Source organism: Eurypyga helias, unplaced genomic scaffold, assembly GCF_000690775.1.
Source record: "Eurypyga helias isolate BGI_N326 unplaced genomic scaffold, ASM69077v1 scaffold26457, whole genome shotgun sequence".
NCBI classification, from domain to species: Eukaryota; Metazoa; Chordata; class Aves; order Eurypygiformes; family Eurypygidae; genus Eurypyga; species Eurypyga helias.
Window position 1 is genome coordinate 34,727 of NW_010260183.1, and position 21,894 is coordinate 56,620.

Genomic DNA, 21,894 nt, shown 5'->3' on the forward strand with positions numbered 1-21,894 from the left:
CCAGCCGGGTTCTTCTCTGGGGTCAGAGATCTTCTGCTCTGTGACCCCAGGCTTGTGCCCGAGAGGAGAGCTAAGGCTACCTGAATTACCAGAGGGCCTGGTAATAGAGACGTAGCTGTATCTGGTATTAAAATCTGCTTTGTTACTTAGCAGATTTCCAGACATATTTCTAAGGTGCTGTGTTAATTGTCTGAGATGATTCTGCTCTTTTTTGAGGGATGAGTAAGAAAACTTCAAGTAAAGCTTAGTCATTACCTCTTGCTTGTTGTGGTTTAGGGATTTTTTTTGCTAATAAGATGTGTGTACCTCAGCCACGGATTTTGTTTCTGAGACACAGAAAAATAAGCTTTGATAATTCTCCTCCTGCTGGTTCAGAGAGCACCACAGCACTAAGCAGTCCATCGCAGAGGTTTACAGCTTAGACGATTTTTCGTCAGGCAGCTCTGTGTGTGTGCTGTCAGAGGTTTGGGCTCTTGTGGTTTTTCCCTGGTGAGGTAGGAGTGCTCTGGAGTTGTGCCAGTGCCCTACCTCGACAGTGATGAGGATCTGGCTCCGGAGATGTGTTTCTGCAGGTGACGTAAAGATTTCCGTGGGCCTCGCTGGTCTCAGGTTTACAGCTTAGACGATTTTTCGTCAGGCAGCTCTGTGTGTGTGCTGTCAGAGGTTTGGGCTCTTGTGGTTTTTCCCTGGTGAGGTAGGAGTGCTCTGGAGTTGTGCCAGTGCCCTACCTCGACAGTGATGAGGATCTGGCTCCGGAGATGTGTTTCTGCAGGTGACGTAAAGATTTCCGTGGGCCTCGCTGGTCTCTTTACGTCAAACAGGAATATAGTGAAGCGAACACTAACTGCTTTCTGCTGTTTGTTCCTAGAAATGAAATACAAAGAACCGAATTTCACACTGAGAAGAACATTTAAAGTGGAAAACACGGGGCAGCTGCAGATTAACGTGAAAACTATGGAAATCAGTGGCTATACATGTGAAGGATATGGATTTAAAGTAGTTAACTGTCATGAGTTTGCACTAAGTGCCAATGCCTCTAAAGACATTGTCATATTGTGAGTGGTTTTTTCGGACATCTAAATGGAGCCTTACATTAGGAACTCTGCATACCTAATCCTGTTTTGGAGGATAACTCTGTTGGTTGAATTCTGAGGTTCTTCCCTGAAACACTCAAAGCTTAAGTGTTTTTTAATGCAACTTAAACCACTATTTTTTTCCTTGCTTCTTGCAAATGCTATTTAATTTTTAACTTCAAGTTTTCATGGCTGACCTATAGTATCACTTTTATTACTATCCAGTAAGGATAACTTACTGAATTGGAATGGTGTTAGTGTATGGGGTTTTATACGTTTCCTTCGTTTGGGCTGTGAATGCACGAGAGCTACATTTACATAAGGGTTTGGTGCATTGCAGCATGTAGAAAAGAGCCTCTAGACCCAGGATGATTGTCATAATGCACCGCATTTTCCTCTATTCAAAATATTTTGTCTGTTGCCATAATGGGTGTTGAATTCTGTCCATTTTTACTGTGCACCAAAACTTCATCTTTTAATCCCGCATGGATGTAAAGTTAACTGTTCAGAAGGTGGTATCTAAAACGATCAGAAGATGCTTCTGGTTCCGTGAGAGGACGTACGAGACGTTGCAGGCAGGGAAACTTCACTAGCATTTCTGCAGCAGTCTTACTTGCGATGAGACGGGAGCACAGTGGTGATGTTTTGCAAAGGTGTGCGGCTGTGACCTGAAGGCACGGTGTCTGTAGCCCTTACCGCTCGCGTAAGGGTCGGTTCCGTTGCTTCCGTACAGCTGCCTGCCAGTGAGCTGTTTTACTGCATTCATAGCTTTCTGCTAGCAGATTCGGTCAGAACTTAATCTCAGTTACTATAATACATCATAAAGTATATCAGGGATAATCTCCTATCCGAGGTGTTACTCATAGGTGTTCATGAATGTAGTCAAACACATCTTGAGCTACTGGGAAGTATCTTTAGGCTAATTCCATGGGTGACTGAGCCGTACTACTAGGCCCCGTCACGGCCGTAGTTGGTGATGCTGTTTTTATGTTTAATTTATGAATATTATAACTTATCTCAAACTTTCGTGCTGTTCACATGAAAAGTTCTGACATGCTTTACTTTGTTTTCAGGTTTACACCTGATTTCACTGCTTCCAGAGTCATACGTGAATTAAAATTCATCACGGCGGGAGGCTCTGAATTCGTATTTGTCTTGAACGCATCCCTTCCGTATCACATGTTAGCGGCATGTGCAGAAGCGCTGCCCAGGCCCAACTGGGAGCTGGCTCTGTACATCATCATCTCAGGAATAATGAGGTAGCGTGCGTGTTCCTGTCGGGGTGTGTGCACGGTGTACCGCTGCTTGCCCACAGGCTACGGAAGAGCCAACGTGGGTTCAGTACCTGCTGTGACCGGTGTAAAATAAGATAGGGTGAGCTGTAAAAGGAGAACAGATTAATAAATGCTACTGTGGGGGAGTGTGAGCACTGTGAGGCTGAGGAGTACTGGCTTTCTGCTCAAACTGAGGACAACATACACAGTTCTTGCTTGGGCCTGTTCCCTTAAGTGAGACACACACTCCTGTTCACCCTAATAATGTGTCGTTTCTGGATAAATGATTGAGCCAGACTTCACTGCTGACCCTGAATTCCCGCAGAAGTGTAAGCATCCTTCTGGAGTACCCTGCCTTAGAGAGAGGGGAGGCAGTGACTGTAATGAGCTTAGCAGATGCCTTGGATGAATTTCGCTTTGCTGCCACCCGTACGTGACAGACAACTGGTGATACTAATAATGGGATTTCTGAGAACCCCGAGGGCATTGTTTGCAGCGCCGCATGCTCGGAGGTTATGTGGTAGCATATTCATGCCCTTTTTTCTCAGCAAACAGATATGCGTTAGCCACGACTGGCTGAAACATGAGTTGCAAATTCCACTGTGTTTTCCTAGTCTAACCTCTACCTACTTTTATTTATTTGAAATGTGGGGTTATAAACGACGTGTCCCTGCTCATCTCTTGGGTGGGAGAGACTTGCCCCCGCTGCCTTTATCCAGAGAAGACCCTAGCACAGAAACTGGGCGGTGTTAGTCATCAGTACCAGTGAATGCTGTTTGCCCCTTTCCTTAGCCCTGAGCTGGTATCTCAGTGCGAGATGGATGGCCGCTCCTGGTGCCCGCGATGAGAAAGGGGTCCTTCTGCCTGCCGCCAGTCCAAAGCGTTATCACGGATCTGTGACTCTCCTCGCTTTTTTTCCTACTGAGACGCCGGCTTTTCCATTTTGCTGTACTGCAGTGCATGAATGTTCGGTTAGGCTGTCTTTCCTTCCAGGGACTGATAAAAGAAATAGAGAAGATGAAGTTACAGCCTGCTCCGTTTTCTTTCCTGACTCTTCAGCACTTTCCGAAGTAATGCAGAGCTGCTTGGGAGACTGCATTTTCCTACGTAACAGGAAGTATCTGTCACTTGGGAAATCTTATTTCCTAACTAATACCCTATTACTGAGGAAAGTGCCGAGGAAGTACTCGAGTGGTTTTCTTCCATATGTCTGCTAGCAACTTATGAGCTTAGTTTCTCCTTAGTTTATTGAGAGAGTGAGCAATGCTTGCCAGCTCCTAAGTGTAGTTGGCGTGGATGATTTTATACGGACCGTGTTTGTTAATCAGACTTTACAAAAGAATGCAGAATACTAGTCCTTTCCCTCACTGTGTCTTTTTCCTGCAAGCACAAAACATCCTTCTTAGCAGCAAACCAGAGAAGATTCCTAATGTAACTGTTACACAATATTCCTGTGCACAGACAGCCTGTGTCTTTTAGGATGCCATCATGTAGGGATTTCCTAGTTGCCACTAAACCAATAAATCAATATTGTTCCAGAGCTAGCCTTGATTTCTAGGGATGAACAACTCTAGGAGTTTGTCTAGTTCCTGGTTTTAATTCAATAAGGTGGTTTTTGTTGTTGCCTTCCCTAAATCACCATTGGTTTGGAGTGTTACCATACTTGTGGCTCCAAGTTTTGAAGGTCCAGCTTGACAGGATAGGTACAAACACCACAAAGGAGCCAGGCCTTTTTATGAAGCACTTACCAGTGGGGCGTACATTTGTGCTCCAGGATAAAACAGTGAAGGGAAGGAGGGACGTGCCAAGATCCTTCTTAGGTGTCTAGCCCGTGTTACTCCCAACTGTCGTGTTCCTATCGCTAAACCCGCCCAGACCCTGTGCATTCCATGCCAAGTTTGTGTAGCCCCATGGTGGTCGATAGAGATGTGACGCGCTCGTGGGTATCGGTCTCGGGAGACTTCTGAATAGAATCACGGACTATAGTTAACACATGAAAGAGGAATTACACCTTGTTCCTTACATCCCAAAACTCATTCCATTTTTGATGGGATGGGACCCAAGGCAAGTGTTACTATTTTGAGTAAGAGCTGCTGTCAGTTTGTCTGGAAAATTCCCCTATTTCTTTAGCTTTTCTGTTGTTAATATCTTAGATGAAATTGATCTTTCCTACCTTCTGGTTATGCATCCAGAGTCCTTTTTAATCCCTTGGGCAGGGAAAAAAAGCACTGATAGCCAGCTGAGTTGGTCTTCAGAGTTGCTTGCAGTTCCGGTGACTAAAAGATCTCTAGGAGAGATTCTTCTAGCTACAGTTACACAAAAGGTGTCTCATCCTTCTGTGAACTGATGCTTGGTTTTCATTCGTTTGGCTTAGAAAAACTGGCAGTCAGAACCTGGGGGGGGGAGAACAAACTGAAGTTGCTAATTTCAAGTTCTTTTCTCATAAACTTTCTAGGGTAATAGGCAAGGCAAGCTTTAGTCACCGCCACTGTGTCTCCTCCTCCCAAAACTCCCACCTGTTAGAAGATGAACTCCATAGCCCTGTGACGAAGGTCTCTGCAGTGGTTTTATTGCTCTGTGCAAAAAATGTAGTTCACTGCAGTGTGTTATGTAAGTGGAGAACTCCTAAACATGCTATTGCAGCAGATGCAGTTGGTTGTAAAACTCCTTGGAATAACGCTCTTTAAATTGACTTCTCTGAGCAGCAGCTCAGACACCTCTGCGGAGGGGCTCTGCTTTTAATTGCACCAGCGAGCTGAGAGCGCGTCTGGCCGCTTGGATGCCATGTCGATGTTTTATCTTCTTCTGTTTCCCCTTGGATTAATCCTCCTGGCAGCTGTGTGTCAGACTTGCATCTCACTTCTGTTCTCAGTGTTAGTGATGTCTACATCACGCCAGACTTGGGTATTTCCTGTTTCTGTCAGACAGAGTTGCGGTTTGGGTGCAGTGTTCAGCTTTTGGGTACAAGATACAGACTTTTTGTCGCGCGTGATTAGATTCACGAACCTTCAGATGCTGAGAACTAAACCGCTGAGATGCCTGCCTCTCCTCTCTGCAGCGTACTCTTTCTCTTGGTAATCGGAACGGCCTACCTAGAAGCTCAAGGAATATGGGAGCCATTTAGGAGACGCTTGTCTTTTGAAGCCTCAAACCCTCCCTTTGACATGGGAAGGCCACTTGATCTCAGGAGAATAGTTGGAATTTCGTCTGATGGAAAGTAAGTATACGTTTGGGGGTTTTGTGGCATGTATCCCCCACCCCCTTTTTTTTAATTTTAGCTGTGAGGCCAGAAGAAAGTAATACCGCTCTTTAGAGCAGGTGAGTGAATGAAGATCCTCCCAGTTAGTCATAAAAAGATGGCTTGAATACAAAGACAGATTTTGCGATTGCGAGGAATCTTCGTCGTTTGGAAAAGAGACGGAAGGGGAAAAAACCAACAAAACCAAACCCTGTCAAGTTTTCTATTAATGTTCTCAAAGGAAGGTATGGACTGCAGAAAAATTGCAGGCCGGAGGTTCCCATCTCTGGTGTGTTCAGTTAAAAAAGGATTGTCTCCTTTCAGTGTTCTCCAGCGTATGTAGTGACTGTCATTTTACAGTGGTTTTGTTCACACGTCCAGCATGACCATGGCAAAGGCTACTGACTTGTCAAACAAGTTGTAGGCATTTCTCTTGGTTACGTGCCAGGAACAGCGTAGTTCAGTGTTTCTTTTGCACTTAGTGATTCCTTTTTTTTCACGTGGAAGAATGGAAACATAGTGGAGTCTGTTTAAATGCTTGTTCTTTCAGCTTGAATACACTTGGATCGGATCCTAATCACAGTTCATCCAGAGGGATCTGTGGAGCAGGCAGTTCATCTTCACGATCCAGTGCAGGGAGTCACAAACAGTGCAGCGCAACAGCACACCTTCACAGCAATAGAAACGCGCCTGATGTCGAAGCCGTCAAATCCAAAACCAGTTCGAGCATCCCTAACAGGACTTCGGCACAAGCAGCTTCCATGCAGTCTGTGAGCAGAGCAGGCCCCTTTGCCTTGGAATCCGGTGCCACAGCGCAGACTCATGCCGCAGGCAAAAGGGCCAAGGGGACGAGGCAGAACCAGCAGCCAACGCAGCAGCAGGCACCGGCTTTGGCAGAGCAGGCCCTCCAGCAGCCCCCGGCCCCTGGGCCCCAGCAGCAAGAGCAGCAGACTGAAAGTGCTTTGCCACAGCTACCGCTGCTCGGCCCGCCTCATGCCGACTGTGCCAGCAGCAGAAGGCACAGCTCCGAGGAGTCAGATCTCACAGGGCTCATAGAAACTATGGAAAAAGACTTTGACCACCCAGAGTCCCCTTCCCCAGATGTGTTTACAGAGCAGCCCCCATCTCCACTAGCAAAAAACAAAGGTAATGCGATTCTCTTTTTTTTTTTTTTTTAATGGGGTGATTCGTTATGTAAGCCACCGAACAAGATCTAATCAGCTGTAAAGGTCATGTTTTTGTAGCGTGGAAAGCAGTAGCTTCTCAGCTGTTCCCTGCCGTGCTCTGTGCCCGCAACACTTGCTCTATTCGTTTTATGGCGGCGACGTTCGCTGTGCGGTGCCAGGTTGTGATTCTTCCTGCAAAAGTTGGGAGCATTTTGGTGAAAGCAAGTGTGAATATTTAGCCACCTGACCCCCTGAAGAAGATACTTTTGGTTGCTACTCCTCTGCCTTTTAGGTCCATCCCTCCCACCTCCATCACTTCTCCTTGGGGCTGGGGGTTGAGGAACGGAAAAGGAAGTTTGTCTGAGTGGATTATAAAAACTGAGATGGGGAGAAAAGGAGCGGGGGAAGAGCGAGAGGCCTGTAAACCCCAGGGGTATTGTTTGGGAATGGAATTCGTCATGCCCAAGCTTGCCGCAGTTGTAGAAAATCCTTGATGTCAGTTGGTTGGCAAATCAGGATACGGCCCCTGCGTGTTATCGGTTGCATTCATTTTCCCAGGAGGTTAGAGTTGAGTTTGAGCTGTTTATGCACCTTTTCCGTCGTCCAGCGCCACAAATAATTTATCGGGTTTCATACATTAGGTGCATTCAGTCATTTAAAATTCTGTGTCGGTTATTTTCCTTCTTATAAACGCTTTGTTGGAGTAGAACTTCTTATCGTGCTTTTGGAATTAGTCACTTCAGTTGGGTCCCAGAGTTACGTGGTTATAAACTTAACTGTGTGTCTTTTGAAGTGATTTTTTTTCCCCCTAGCAGCAGGGTTGTATAGAAACAGTACTGATAACTGTGTTGCTTACTAGGGAGAGAGTTAGGAGAGTGACCGGTGGGAAGGCATATCAACCCTGATGCATCGGTGTGGTCACCCACCAGCACAGCGGAGAGCTTCGCTCCGTTACGTAGTAATGAGTCCAGCATGGATGCGGTGATGCATCTGGGCCTTCGAAGTGGAGACTGAAGAGGATGTAAGAGGTTTTGGGGTCCTGCTAAAATACGCTACTTTATTTCTGGGCATTTTTGGGTTTAGTTTAGGCAAGGGGATGTGGTGGCGGGAACGAATCCTCAGGGAATTAGGAGCAGTTTGGCAGGTATTTGTTTTGTAGAGGCTAAGTGATGCTCCAGCAAGTGGCATGGCTGTAGGTGGGTTTCGAAGGCACCATCTGTGTTAGTAAATACTGGTTAGTGTTAGTAAATATTTGAGCTCTGGAAAGCAAAACAGCTGGTAATGAGGATGCAGTGGGGCGTGTCCGAGTGGATTTACGGTGGATCGACCCAGTCCATGTCCTGAATGACTGAAGAAGCTGGAAGTGCTGCTAAGTGCATCTTCCGTCTGTAATTGAACCGCAAAAGAAACCAGCTCCTGCACTCCAGACCTGCTGTACGATGCAGCTGCTACGCAGTTTGTAGGGACCACTGTGTTGTGTTTCAAAAGCACGTTCCTTATCCAAATGACGTGGTGCATCTGCGCTAACGTTTTTGTACCTATAGTTAGTCCTGTATACTGGGAGCTGGTCTCAGCAAACAGCTGCTCCTCAGTGTTGGTAGACCTTCGATTGCCTCTTTTCAGCTATATTTAAATGCATTTTCCTGAGCTTGGTGCTTGTGTTGATATGTCTGTCAGTTTCAAAAGCCGTTTAAGCGATGATAAAATAATTAGTTCCTAATCGCTTACATGAGTTCCATTTTTTGCCATTACTTTTCTGTTCCGTAACTTTCTGCTGATTACAAATTCATTCAGATAAATTCATGGTTTTCCTCCTGTTACAGAGGTTTTGCATCATCTGTGCTTTGCCGTGGTGGTATACTGAATATTTAAACATACTCTGTATTGCAGAATATATTATGAATGTATTATTTTGCAATCTAGATAGTTTTATTGACCTCTTCATCCTCTCAGATCAGTAAATCGGTTTTATGCATGTAGACTTTTTTTTCCAGCCTTTATAAAAAACCCCAGCATTAACTGTAAACTGTAGCTTGACTCACAAAAGCTTGGCCCATCAAACAAAACTTGCCCGTTTCCCTTTGCCTTCTGTAAAAATGTAAAACCAGAGGGGAAGTTCCGTTACCTATCTGGATCTACATACTGATGTTTGCCTTTGGGGAAGTAGCTAGGGCTGCTCACAAGCATCTGCAGAAGCAGCGGCTTCTGGACTAAAACTGGTTGTTGTAATATCCCGTGCAGGATAATATCCCGTGCAGGATAATATCCCTTGCAGGATTCCCGTCTTTATAGCCTCCTGTGTCAGCCGCCTAATACTTGGGTCCTAGCAGACTGCTGCAGAGGCTATGTTAGATTTTTGTTAAACAGCTGCTTTATGTTACATTTTTTTATGTCATGACAACAGTTTAAATAGCTTTTTCTAAGGATGAACATTAAACTCCTGTTTAGCAATCCTGGTGTAGGCTAAATCTGAAGCAAATCTTGGAACGAGGCCTTCTGAGGCAGAACCGGAATACCCCCAGTGAGCTGGAAGCCGACCTTTAGAAAGTGGCCATACTGTGGCCTACTTGTAGTTACACTCTTATTTGCATTCACACTAAAAAGAATGTTTTCTCTCCAGTATTTTTGTTGTTCTTGATCCTGAAAACATCGATACTTTGAGATGTATCTGGTATTTGCCAAAACACCGAACGCAAATTTATGTTTTGGTACAAACTTTCCCTGTGGGACGTTTTGCCAGATGGAATATGGCCGCTAGCATTGTGCTACCAGACTCGATTCCAGCTTGAGCTGGGCCAACTCCCAGAAGAGGCTGAATCCACTGACTCAGCACAGGTTAATGGAGTCTTTAGTCGAGTGAACTATTAAGTCCATCCTGGAAGCTGTGTGCAGGCACTGTGCGGCTTACAGATGGGAATGCGTGGTGTGAAGGGCGGTATCCAACACAGGTCTTACGGTAAAGGCGTCTGTTGCTTCAAGTGAAAGACATAAGGGTGCTGTGAATGCTCTCACCCTCGAGAGTCACAAGAGGCGAGGGTAAGAGGATGGTGACTGCATACACGTGCACGCAGCGTCTCTGTATCAATGCATTTTTGACAGCTTTTTTTACTCCCCGGGAGCCTAATCCTACCTAATTTGCAAGCCAGCACCTCTGGCTCGATTTTGAAGGGTTTTAAACCCCTACATTTTGCACTTCTCCTATGCTACGTCTCCACTGGCCTGTAGAAATGGCAGGGAAAAGATAATTGTTCAAGCAGCGTTATTTTTTCATACATGGATCCCCTGGAGCATTTAACGCGTTGTTTTCCCTACTGTGAGATGCAGTAACACTTTAATGTGTCAAGCCAAACTGTGTGGCAGTCAGCTTAGTCATACCTCTTAAATACTACATGCTGAAAGAATAAAATAACGTCAACGGGGAGAAAATAGACTTGGGTTTGAGGTTTTTCAGGTTTTGGGGTGTTTGGGTTTTTTACATCTTTGGTAGACACTACTGTTAGTGATTTTTCTCTAGTCTTACTGCAAGTTGTTACTGGTTTTTGTTAATGGACAAGCATACTAAAAAGCTGTGTTCTTCCTCTGTTCAGATGAAAAAGCTTGTCCTGACATCTGATGTTTAAATGTAGTCTTACGTGGTTAAACTGTCAGATTGCATTCTGAGCTGTTTAAAAGGAAGGCCGGGAAGGTAGCGGAGAAGAGTTACAGGTAGCCAGCTGCCCGCCATCCACAGAGGGGCAGCGGAGGTAGGGCTGAGGAGCATAAATGGGATGGTGGAGACCAGGGTTCTTCAGGTTTGATGCCGTGGCTCACACTGGGTGTGACGTGGCTGTAAACGGCTGGTGTGTCCTAACCGGTGACAGGCATGTGGGTTAGCCTCCCCCATGAAGGGAAGTAGCCCACCTCTGAGTACTGCTGCTGAGGATCTGAAGCATCCTTATCTCCCTAGGGAAAGGGAAAACACTTCAGCGCAAGGCTAAGCCACAGAAGAAGCGGGAAGAAAAGGACAGAAGAGCGAAAGGAAAGCAACAGGAGGATGAACTGAAGGATTCCTTGGCAGATGATGACAGTTCTTCAACCACAACCGAAACCTCCAACCCAGATACAGAACCACTTCTCAAAGAGGTAGGGCGCTGCTTGTAGGAGGTTCCTGTGAGGCCGGTGGGTCACCTGTTAGAACAGGAATACAGTCTCTCTCCTCACCCCCAACTTCCATAGGCTATAATACCTAACGAGGAGTGTTAATTAAAACACATCTTTCTCAGTCCTTGCCTTCGCTGCTTCTCTGTAAAGTTTGCTCCTCTGGAGTGCGAATTAAATCGTGTGGTCTTAGGACTGAAAGTGCCCCTGTGACTGTGGCTGGAACACGCCACCAGTTTTCAGCTGCGCTGTGGCCGTTGTCTCTGCACACCCCTGCCCAACTCCCTTTGCACAACAGGGCGCTAAATCCTGTGTGTTTCATCAGTGACAAAGGGTCAGTTCGCTGGTGGTAGCTTGTCGGCAGGTTGGTAACTCCGTTACCTTTGGGAATATCTTTAATGTTGCTCATTTGCCTTACGTGCTTCTAGGCAATCAACTGGAGCTGTAACAATTTCTGTAGTGGTGAGGTGGTCTTTTGTCCTAAGGCGTGTGCTAGGGAACCAAACAAAGCAAGAGGTAATCACATAGAGAAGAAAACCAAGCCTAAATTTTGACATGTCTTAAATTTAAACTTTGGAAAAGATAGGGATTCTAGCTGGGGGGGAGGGGGGGGAAGGAAGAAATCTGTGTAATATATTTTAAAAGTTACTGTTTAGGTTTTTGTTTGAAAATCACTTTGCTTTTTTCAGGACGGCTATTTGGCAGTATACTTGTATTCAGAAAGTCTTAAAAGTGTGGTTAAAAGAAAAAGTACTAAACAGAATAGCGAGGTGGCTCATATTTTGTGCTCTGTTGAAGGGGGTTTTTATGGCCTGGATGGCGCACAGCAGGTGCAGCGTAGGTCTATGTGCAGAGCCAGTGGGTTTTTTAAGTAGACTCGGAAGCGGTGGCATGAAGAGTATTGGCAAACATCTGGTCTGCGTGAGGCAGATTCATTTGCTAGATACTCGATGTCTACTTCTCCACATAGGAAAAACCCAGACTGCACGTTTTGTAGGTATACTCACTAAGCAGTAAAAAGATGCCTTCCATGCTGCAGAAATGCGTGTTTGCAAGTAGCGTTCTCTCTTCGTCCCCGTTTATACTCTGTAGGTTGTGATGCAGAAGGGACCTGACTTTTCATTAGTATTAACTCGTTGTTACACTGTCCTTTACAGGAACCTGAAAAACAAAAGGGAAAAGTGACACCAGAAAAAGCTGAAAATGAAACAGTCCAAGTAAAACAGAAAACAAAGAAACTGCTAACGAGCATCAAAAAAGAAATCCCTGTAGATGTGAAAACCAGGTAAGCATAACGGAGGCTTTTCCGCAGGGAAGGCATCAAGCCTGAAGGGAAGATGGACTGGTAAAAATCTGTTATGGCTGGCAGGCTTACCTTTTAAGCAGCTTCCTCTCCCTTCCTGATGTCAGGGAATATGTGAAGCTTGAAATAACAAACTATTTAATGGGAATACAGTGCGTAAATAAATAAACAGAGAACTAAATCCAGAGAAGGAAATCGGGGTAAGGGATGTTAAGCTTTTTGTGACAGGTATCTCCTAGACAAAACAGGGTTAATGTGGCTGCAGGAGCTTCAAGTGGCAGCAGAGCGAGGCAGCATTAACACGAGTGCCTTTAGTTGCCGTTGGTGAAATCACAGCTGTGCAATTTCCTTTTATGTATCAGAGAGAAAGATCAGAGTCTTGGATATGTTACTGAAGGAGGCTGCTGCCAGTCCCTTTCCCTTACTGGCAGGTGGTTGACTGCAGGTTACAGAAACGGGAAAAATGAAGAGCTTTCGTCTTTCTGTATCTAGTTCGTTCTGCAAGAGCATTCTGAAATTCCAAAGTATTATTCTGCAATTCTGAATTCAGATCGGTATCCAGGTGCCACAGAAGTAAACTGCACTCAGCTCTGAGGCATGGGATATTGGCTTGTCTTCTCCCTGTTCTGTAATTAATACTAGACTAACTGGGATTAGGGGTTAGTATAAATTAATTTGCTTCAAAACATTTCTGAAAACGTTGCTGGCAAAGTTTGCTTCTTATCTTATTTCTTCCCATTATCTAATTTTCCTTGTCCTAAAAATGACAAGTTCAGTACATGTGACAGTATTCCAAGGCCACAGCGAGAGCTGGTGTGGAATTCTTCTGTAGGAAATGGGTAAAATAGTCTCTCATACTTTCTAGGGAGGAACATAACTAGATGGAGAAAACCAACAATATATAGCCAAATGAATTATGTGGTGAGTTTGAATAGTTTTATGTCATTTAGCAAAAGATGATCTTGTACATTCGGGGCAAAAGCAGAGGAACACATGATCTAGCTGGAGCGAGTGGGGGCAGAGTAGAGCAACGGCAGTTGCCATCTCTTGTTTATCTCTGTATAATCAAGCTGGTTTTGTAATCCCGGAGCTCCAGGATGAACGCTACTCCTGGAAGGTGAGTGAGCCCTCATAAATGTGTGGAGCAGTGTGGGTAGACAATGAGCCAGGGCTAGGGAGGGTGGAGTTGCATCTGGGAGAAATACAAAGCTCTGCTTATGAATAGCTTTGAAGATGACCACAGGTTTGACATAAGAAAGCCACAGGAGACCAGTCTTTTGTCAGACCGTATGGGAGGTGTGTGGGGTGTGTGTATATTTATATATATATGTGTGTGTGTGAAATAATATCCTCTTCAGCACTTCAGAGAGCTTAAAAACAAATGGATCTCTGTTTTCATTTAGTTCCTTGGAATTGCCGTATACTCCCCCGCTGGAAAACAAGCAGCGCAAAGCTTTTCCATCCAAGATATCTACACAGCACCTTTTGACGAATGGCTCTAAATCAAGAAACCTCCCCAAAATGAGAGGTAGTGTGAGGCTGGTTTTTTATAAACACCTCGGGAGTTCTATTCGGTTGTTGGTAACCCCTCTCAAGTGCTTCATTCCAAGTCTGGTGCGAGAAGAAAGCTGTGGAGCGTAGTATCCACCGACTTGCTTTTCTTCTTTCGTTTGAATAGGTCCAAACAGTAAGTTAATGGAGAGCAGGCCATCAGTATTAGCAAAATTCCTCCCCAGTGGTTCCGGACAGGAGCTGGGAAACACCAGCAGCTCAGAAGGGGAGAAGGATTCTCCGCCACCGGAGTGGGACTCGGTGCCTCTTCACAAGGCTGGCAGCTGTAAGTAACCGCTAGCAGGCGGCAGAATCGCTCTGCTGCAGGGAACATCCGTAGGTAGGCTGGGTCTGCTCACAGATCCCCCCAGCTCTTTTTCTCCACTGCGTAGCTGTGCTCCTGTCTTCTGCTGCAGGCTGCCTGTGGATAGCATCTGCTATGATCTGGGAGGTTTGAAAACCCCGCGGGCAGAACGCGGGCCATTCCATGGTTCTTCAGTGATGATCAGGATTCGGAAGCTGCTGGGGAAATTGAGGATATAGGAATTACCGCTCAAAAACGAAATGTGTTTTCTACAGCAGATGGGGTTTTGTTCGGTCAGGTCTGCTGCAGTCAGAGTCAAAACCAATGACGTGGTTTGTCCTCGAGAGGGAACGCTGAAAACACCTTAAGGCAAGGGTTAGCGTGGGGCACTGTTACAAGCTTTTCAGTTGCCTTCAGTCCCTCGTGCGGGAACCAAACCACATTCCTCTTGGATGCATGCAAACATGGTCGTCCCTCTCTGCGGCGCTCACTCAGAAGGGCTCTTTCTCCGTACAGATCAGTTACCTCCATGCTTGTAGTGCAGTCCAGGCTCTCCGAACGCAGGTAGTAAACCTGACTAGTGCTAGGTGAAGGTGGGGAAGGAGCTACCTCTTCGATCACGGGGAACAGCCGTTGTCAGAGTGCCTCGAGTTGAACAGAAGGGATTGCAGAAGCCTGGGAAGCCTTTGTTTTAAAGTAAGTATTACAGGAAGATGTAATGTTGTGTGTTTCTCTTTGTAGCTACGGACAACCTTTATAAACTCTCTCTGCAAACCCTGAATGCAGATGCTTTCCTGAAACAGCGCCAGCCCTCGCCGACACCCGCCTCTCCATCTCCTCCTCCTCCCCCTGCCGCCTCCTTCGCTTTTGGGCCGCGGGCAGGCACTTACAGCAGCATTGTGAACAGCAGCTGCAGCAGGTGAGTCCAGACCTGCCCCTCCTACTGACGGCCCAGCAGAGAACCCTGGTGGAACCCAGGCGCTTCATACGGCCTTCATACCTCCCTTTTCTCAGACCTGTTTCCGCTTCCCACGGAAACTGCTTTCTTCAGATACTACTGTGCATCGTACCACGCTATTTATATTTTTCTGTGGTTTCTTGTGACTTGGTAGGTCAGAAAAATGTGCCATTACACAAACTTCTGAGCCACTGTTAGTATTTGCATGAATGCTAGCTTAAATTGCTGCTTTTTTTTAATCAAACTCCTGAGTCCAAAACCTTAATCTCTTTTTTGTTTCACCCCCTCTTTTAAGCGAAACGAAAAGCAAGCAGCCTAACGGTACCAAACATAAGCTGGCAAAGACAGCTTCTCTTCCAGGCAGGAATGGTAACCCCACTTTTGCTGCTGTAGCTGCAGGTTATGACAAGAGCCCAGGTACGAGAACCAGTTTGGACTTCTAAATATTACTGAATCTTTCCTGAATATCCTGTTGCTTGGGGTTTTGGGTGTGGGTTTTCTTGTTTGGTTTTGGTGGTGGGTTTTGTGTGGTGGGGTTTTTTTGGTGGTGTTTTTTTTGTTCGTTTGTTTGGGTTTTTGTTTATTTTTTTATTTTACTCATTTTATATATATATTCTTGCAGGTGGCAGTAGTTTACCAAAGGTTCCTCCAAGCAAGGCGGATGTTTCCAGCAATATCAGCATTTCCCACACAGTTGCTGACAGTGATGGCTCTGACAGGTAATTTTTATGTTCTCTTGGCAAATATCTAGGCCCCTAGAAAAGAAGTTTGTAAGCTGTTAATTGTATTCGGAAGGCAGTGACAGAATTCATTGACTTCCTGGTTTTTAAATAAACTTTTAAAAAGTCTGGGCATAGCATCTCTCACCTTGCAAAAAAAAAAAGATGATTGAGAACTTAAAAGTGACTCAAAAGCCGAGAGAAGGATATCCTGGATGTGATGGGGACTTTCTCCCCCTCATTCTCAGTAAGTCAACAGTCTTGTGTTCCCCAAGCACCCAAACAAGGAGAAGTAATCCGGGCTCTTTTGGTATCAAAGAGTGTGAACCAAGGTCACTTGAAATAGTTTACAGGCGGAATATCTTGCTGTGCAGTCGTACCTTTCACTCCCGGTTTTAACACCGAGACGAGGACGATCACTGGGCTTTGTGTCGTGAGGAGGAGCAGAATACTGCTCCAGTATTGCAGCCCTGAGGAGAAGGACTTGGGGGTACTGGTGGATGAAAAGCTGAACATGAGCCGGCAGTGTGCGCTGGCGGCCCAGAAAGCCAACCGTATCCTGGGCTGTATCCGGAGAAGTGTGGCCAGCAGGTCGAGGGAGGGGATTCTGCCCCTCTACTCTGCTCTGGTGAGACCCCACCTGCAGTGCTGCGTCCAGCTGTGGAGCCCTCAACATCAGAAGGATATAGACTGGTTGGAGCGAGTCCAGAGGAGGCCACGAAGATGCTCAGAGGGCTGGAGCACCTCTGCTATGGGGACAGGCTGAGAGAGTTGGGCTTGTTCAGCCTGGAGAAGAGAAGGCTCCAAGGAGACCTTTTTGCAGGCTTCCAGTGCCTGAAGGGGCTACAAGGAAGCTGGGGGGGGCTTTTTACAAGGGCCTGTAGTGACAGGACAGGGGGTAACGGGTTTAAATTGAAAGTGGGGAGGTTTAGATTGGATATCAGGAAGTTCTTCCCGGAGAGGGTGGTGAAGCACTGGAACAGGTTGCCCAGAGAAGCTGTGGATGCCCCATCCCTGGAAGTGTTCAAGGCCAGGCTAGATGAGGCTTTGAGCAACCTGGCCTAGTGGAAGGTGTCCCTGCCCATGGCAGGGGGGGTGGAACTAGATGGTCTTTAACATCCCTCCCAACCCAAACCAGTCCGCGATGCTGTGAATACAGCAGCGCTCAGTCATGTTCCCCAGGGCACACCGTCTTTTCTGACGTGTTTTGGCAGTGCGCGTCTGTCTCGGCTGTCAAATCAGTGAGTGCCTGGTAACCTTTCTGGAACAGGAGAGAGACTTCAATTCAAGTTTCAGTATGCAAAGTATTGCTTTTCTGAGCAAAGTTTGTGGGTGGGGTTTTGATTTGGTTTTGTACATGTTTATCACTGGTTCCAGTTAACTCATCTGTCTTTTCAAGAAGCTTGCCCACAGGCTAGAGCATGAGTGTTTGTGACCCTTCTGAGTGGCTCCAAATTTAATCTGCTTGTCAAAGAAGCTGCGCTATGGCTTGGACACTATTTGGGTGCTAAAAACCGAGCAGAGGAGCTACTCAGGTTTGTGTTAGAGCTCAGTCTATAGATTGAAGAGCCTTATATCTAAAGCAGTGTGTCACTCCAAAGGGGATGTATGCACGGGAAAATGTCATTGAAACCTTTTGTTGAAGAAGAAATAATCTAACTTCCTATCACTTGATCAATATTAAATATATGAAATGCAAGCAGACATACATTTGTACGTGTGTATTTGCATCTAGATTAGTAAGTCAGTGTTGTTGGCAGTGCTTTGCTAATGAGCTGTGTATTGCTTTCCCGTTACTCTGTACTATTTAGTTCGGGTTTGTGGAGCCCTATCAGCAATCCCAGCAGTCCCGACTTCACGCCTCTCAATTCATTCTCTGCATTTGGACATTCTTTTAACTTAACTGGAGGTGAGTTTTTGTTTTCAAGTATTTTCCATATTCAAATACTGGTAAAGAAATGGTGCGTCGCCATTCTAAGTTCAGGCGCTGTTCTCATCCCCTGCCCCCAAGAGGACAACTACGTAGGAAAAGTGTGTTAAACATTTGGTGGTGTTCTGTGTTTCGGCCTAGAGAGAGTTAGTGGAAACTCTTGAGTGTGTGTGGGGCTGGAAATACTTGGGTTTGAAGTTTTTCAGTTTCAGTAACATTTCTTGCTATTTGTTTTTCCCTTAGTCTTCCTCCCCTCCATCCCTCCCCCTGAAGCTTTACAGTAGGTCTCAAAAGCGTGCCGCTGGGCCTGTGATTTCCTGAGCACTTAACGCCTGCGTAAAACTATTGCTCCGTAAGTGAGGCAGCGGCCCATCCCTTGTGTTGCTTTCCTCTAGCGTTGGTGAACTGATGCATACTAAACCCAGCCATCAATTCCTATATTTAGATATTTAGGTAAACTTTCCCTGAGTTGCTGCCGAGATGGCCCATGATGCAGCAGGCTGTACTGCAGGGCAGGGACGGTCTGCAGGCTTGCTGCAGATTTGTACGCCGCGTTTGGGGCGCGCGGTATGTTCTTAAGGTGCCCGCAAGAGATGATAAGGAAAGCGAACTTCGTATGTGGTCAGTGCAGGCCTTGCGTGTCTGCTAAAAGGTGCTGGGGTGTGCCATCAATAGCAGCAGGTGCTGCAGGGTTCCTTCACCGTTGGAACACGCCGCCAGATGCTGAGGGACAGCGGTGAGGTGCCTGGGGTCAGTTGCGTGCGGGGAGCAGGCGAGTGGTGAGCGTTGGTGCTGCCCTCTCCATCTCATGGCCGAGATGGGGTCTGGGCTGGGGCACAGCCACTGCTTCCTCCCATGCTGTACTGGGAGTTACGGAGGAAGGGAGCGCTGCGGTTCTGAGCGGCTCCTTCAGCTCGGTCGCTTACTCCACCTGCAGTGAATGTGTTAGGAGGAGTCCCAGTATCGCTGTGCTGCTGCTTCCCTGACTGTGGGCTTTCTGCTGAACAGTACCAGGAACCAAACAAATCCCGTAGGCTTATACCCAGCCAGTGAGCAGCTTTTTTCCCCCGCTATAACCCTGATGCTCACGTTGTAGCCCCTGCCTGACATAGGGTATGTGGGACGAGATCTGTAGAACTGTGTGGCCTCTTCTGTCTTGGCTCTTGCCAAATACGGGAAATTCCTATGAGGAGTATTAGTCTGCTGTGGTTCTTGGAAAAAGTGGAAGAGTAATGTACTCAGTTTTATTTCATTTTATTTTTAGAGGTTTTTAGCAAACTTGGTTTAGCTCGACCTGCTTATGGGCAGGACGTTCAGAGAAACTGGAGTGAATTCAGTAATGTTTCATCATCCATCTGGGATCCTTCAGCTACAGATTCTGTACCCTCCTGGCCAACGAGCTCAAGTTCCCCGACTCACACAACTGCAGTAAGTATTCCGTCCCAATACAGCGTGTTGTTACTGTTACTGACCTGTTCTGCATCCGCCATCTGATTTTGTTTAGAGGATTTTTAAGTTTGGGTGAAAAAATCAACTGAAGGATTGAGGGAAAGGGAAGCTACATCTTTCTGTGTAGTTAAGTTGAAGTGGCTCTGACAGAGTGATTAGCCTGCTCACTTGTGGATGATGAATCCAAGTAAACTGCTCCGTGTGAAAGCACTCCTCGCGAGAGCATCGCGCAGTACTTACACAAGTGTGTTCCATTCCCACGTGCTTCAGGATTGTGGGAAGAGCCATTCTGCTCCTGTGCCAGGACTGGACACTGCCTCTGGCACTGCAGTTTGATGGACAGTCGCAAAGAAGCCAATATGATAACTTTTAGGCTTTGATCCTGCTTCCCGAGTCCAGTGTTGCACCTACGTGTAAATTAACCAAAGGCCAAAAAAAACATTATCTAAAAGTAAAAAACCTCAAATGTATTCTTTTCAGCTTAGAATAAAAAACATTAAAAGACCTAGCATAAGTTGAAACCTTTAAACTGACAACTAATTTTGATGGCAATCTTGAATATAGCTAGAGAGGAAGAAAAAACCCCCATCTTCTACAGAGATCGTAGTGCTGCTCTCATCCTTGTCCCTCCCTTACCTGTCGGAATGAAACTTAGATGGCGGCAGCTGTCTCCAGTGCCAGCTGCAATCGTTCTTCCTCTTGTCTTCAAAAGTGGTTTTGTAGTGATTGAGCGGGAGAGTTTACTTCAGCGGGAAGCAGTTCAGATGGAGCTGGGGGCAGGGGAAGCTGAAGGTGGTCACACAGCGCCTTGCACGCCCGCGTTCACTGATCCCGCGGGTACAACTGGAGTTGTAACGTCACTGAAACTACGTAAGGAGAGATTTTTGCTTTCTGGTCGCACGGAGGGCAGATTTCTCAGCATTTGATAGAAGGAGGGATTGAAGACAACCAGAACATGCTCTGTAGCTCCTACACCTGTTTCCCCTGTGCTTCTGAAACATGGAAGCGTGCTTTGGGAAGCACTGAGATGGAAGCCAGACATACAGTATAGAAGAATTGTCAGACGCTCCCTTTAAATACTTTGATTTTGGGGAGCAAAAAAAAAGGCATTTTAGGAGCTTGTTCAAGAAGATGGCTCAGCGAGAAGCAGCCAACAGTCTGAAGTGTTCAAAGGCTTTTTAATGGTAGTGATTTATTTCAAGGGCTTATGGTGAGCCAGACCAGGCAAGCTTGGCTAATGCTGTCACTGAACCCCCTTGCTCTAGCGCCAGGTAGGAGAGCAGGTACCAGGGCCCTGTCCTCCTCTCCTTCCTGCCACAAGAGCCAACACTGTTCCTGCAAACAGCGCTTCTGCCTTACCCTCGGTATCGAACTGCATGAGGACCCTTTGGCAATGTGGTAGCGTCCAGCCAGTTTCAGGCATGATCAGACTGAGCAGGTTTTCTTCGTTCCAGGGGAAAAATAGAAACCTGAAATGAAGACATTTTCAGAGTCTACCTTGTTTACTTTTCTGAAGGGGTTTTTATTTTAATCTTCAGATGCGGAGCGCTCTGATAGTGGTTACCCTTTAGTGTGCATTATCTGAGGGCTGAGATCTTGGGAAGGGATGCCCCACCTCTGCCCAGTAAATCCAAACACGTGGATGTTGGTACCTTACAGTACTTACTCAACGAGTCCGCTGCCTTTCAGATGTATCGAGTTGGCTGTGTGTTTGCAAACTGAATTTCCAGCATAGGTACACTGACTCTGTTGGCGCCGAGATAGGTAGTGCGTTAAGCCTGCATGTGGCAGGTTCTGGGCTAATTTTAGCATGAAAGTTATGCTAAGCTTTCTCATCTCCATCTCTGGCCCCTTCCGGGTATCGCTTACCACCACGCCACGGGTTAGATCCCTCTGCTCGTTGCTTGCTACTGTTTGGGCTTTAATAAAACCGTTGACGAGACCTCTGGGCCTAGTTGATTTCTGCATGTGTTCTCTGGGCTTGCTGTACCCGCCCTGTGCGTCCCAAATCCATTTGGGACATGTTGCAGCACTCCTGCATCTGCACTGTGACCATTTGTCAGAGACTTCCAGATGTCTGGAGCCAGGACAGACTTACTGGAATTCCATGGCAAGCGGCCAGTTCTCCCATCTCGTCTTCCCTCGTCAGGAGAACTTTTGGATGGGGGAAGAAGTATGTACTGAGAACACAGGGAGGTACAGTGGGGCAGAACACAGGTCTATTCAAAATGTACAGTTTATAGCAGGTGTGTCTGAATACAAGGAGATACGTTTGCAAACAGCCAAAAAAGGATCCGAATTTGCTGCTACTTTCCATTAAAACGTGAATTTTCTTGATTTTTCAAGACTTACACCATATTCATCTACCTCATTCTAACTAGTTCAATGAAGTGTGAGCTTTTTGGCCCTTGTGTGCTAAAGTTCTAATACTGGTAGTACTTAAATCAGTAATGGTGTGGGGATGGGTAGGCTCAACCAAAAACGGCTTAAAAGCCTGTAATGCAACTGCCCTCGGCAGCCCAGTCAGTCACCAGGCGCGTGCGGTGACCGTTAGCAGCGCGATTCCTCGGGGCCGTAAACAAGGTGAGAACGGAGGTTACGGAATGGCCGCTTACCTGGCTCTGTCTTGACTGCAGTCGATCCTCGGCAACCCAAGCGGCCTGTGGTCCTCCACTCCATTCAGCAGCTCCATTTGGTCAAGTAACCTCAACAGTGGCCTTCCCTTCACCACTCCGACGAACGCCTTGCCAGGCATCGATCTCATGGGTAGTGAAAACGCCGCTGCCGCTCCT

General features: G+C 46.4%; 1 protein-coding gene across 1 annotated transcript in view; it reads left to right on the forward strand.

Annotated features, from left to right (window-relative positions):
- TMEM131 (transmembrane protein 131) overlaps positions 1 to 21,894 on the forward strand; it is a gene marked incomplete at its 5' end in the record, with an annotated part of 50,575 nt that overhangs the window by 28,547 nt on the left and 134 nt on the right. Inside the window, 14 exon segments of the mRNA XM_010154956.1 lie at positions 869 to 1,055; positions 2,147 to 2,332; positions 5,406 to 5,564; positions 6,136 to 6,731; positions 10,698 to 10,873; positions 12,046 to 12,173; positions 13,595 to 13,719; positions 13,870 to 14,028; positions 14,788 to 14,965; positions 15,300 to 15,421; positions 15,627 to 15,723; positions 17,535 to 17,632; positions 18,918 to 19,081; positions 21,739 to 21,892. Of these exon segments, the coding sequence (XP_010153258.1) occupies positions 869 to 1,055; positions 2,147 to 2,332; positions 5,406 to 5,564; positions 6,136 to 6,731; positions 10,698 to 10,873; positions 12,046 to 12,173; positions 13,595 to 13,719; positions 13,870 to 14,028; positions 14,788 to 14,965; positions 15,300 to 15,421; positions 15,627 to 15,723; positions 17,535 to 17,632; positions 18,918 to 19,081; positions 21,739 to 21,892 (2,529 nt within the window).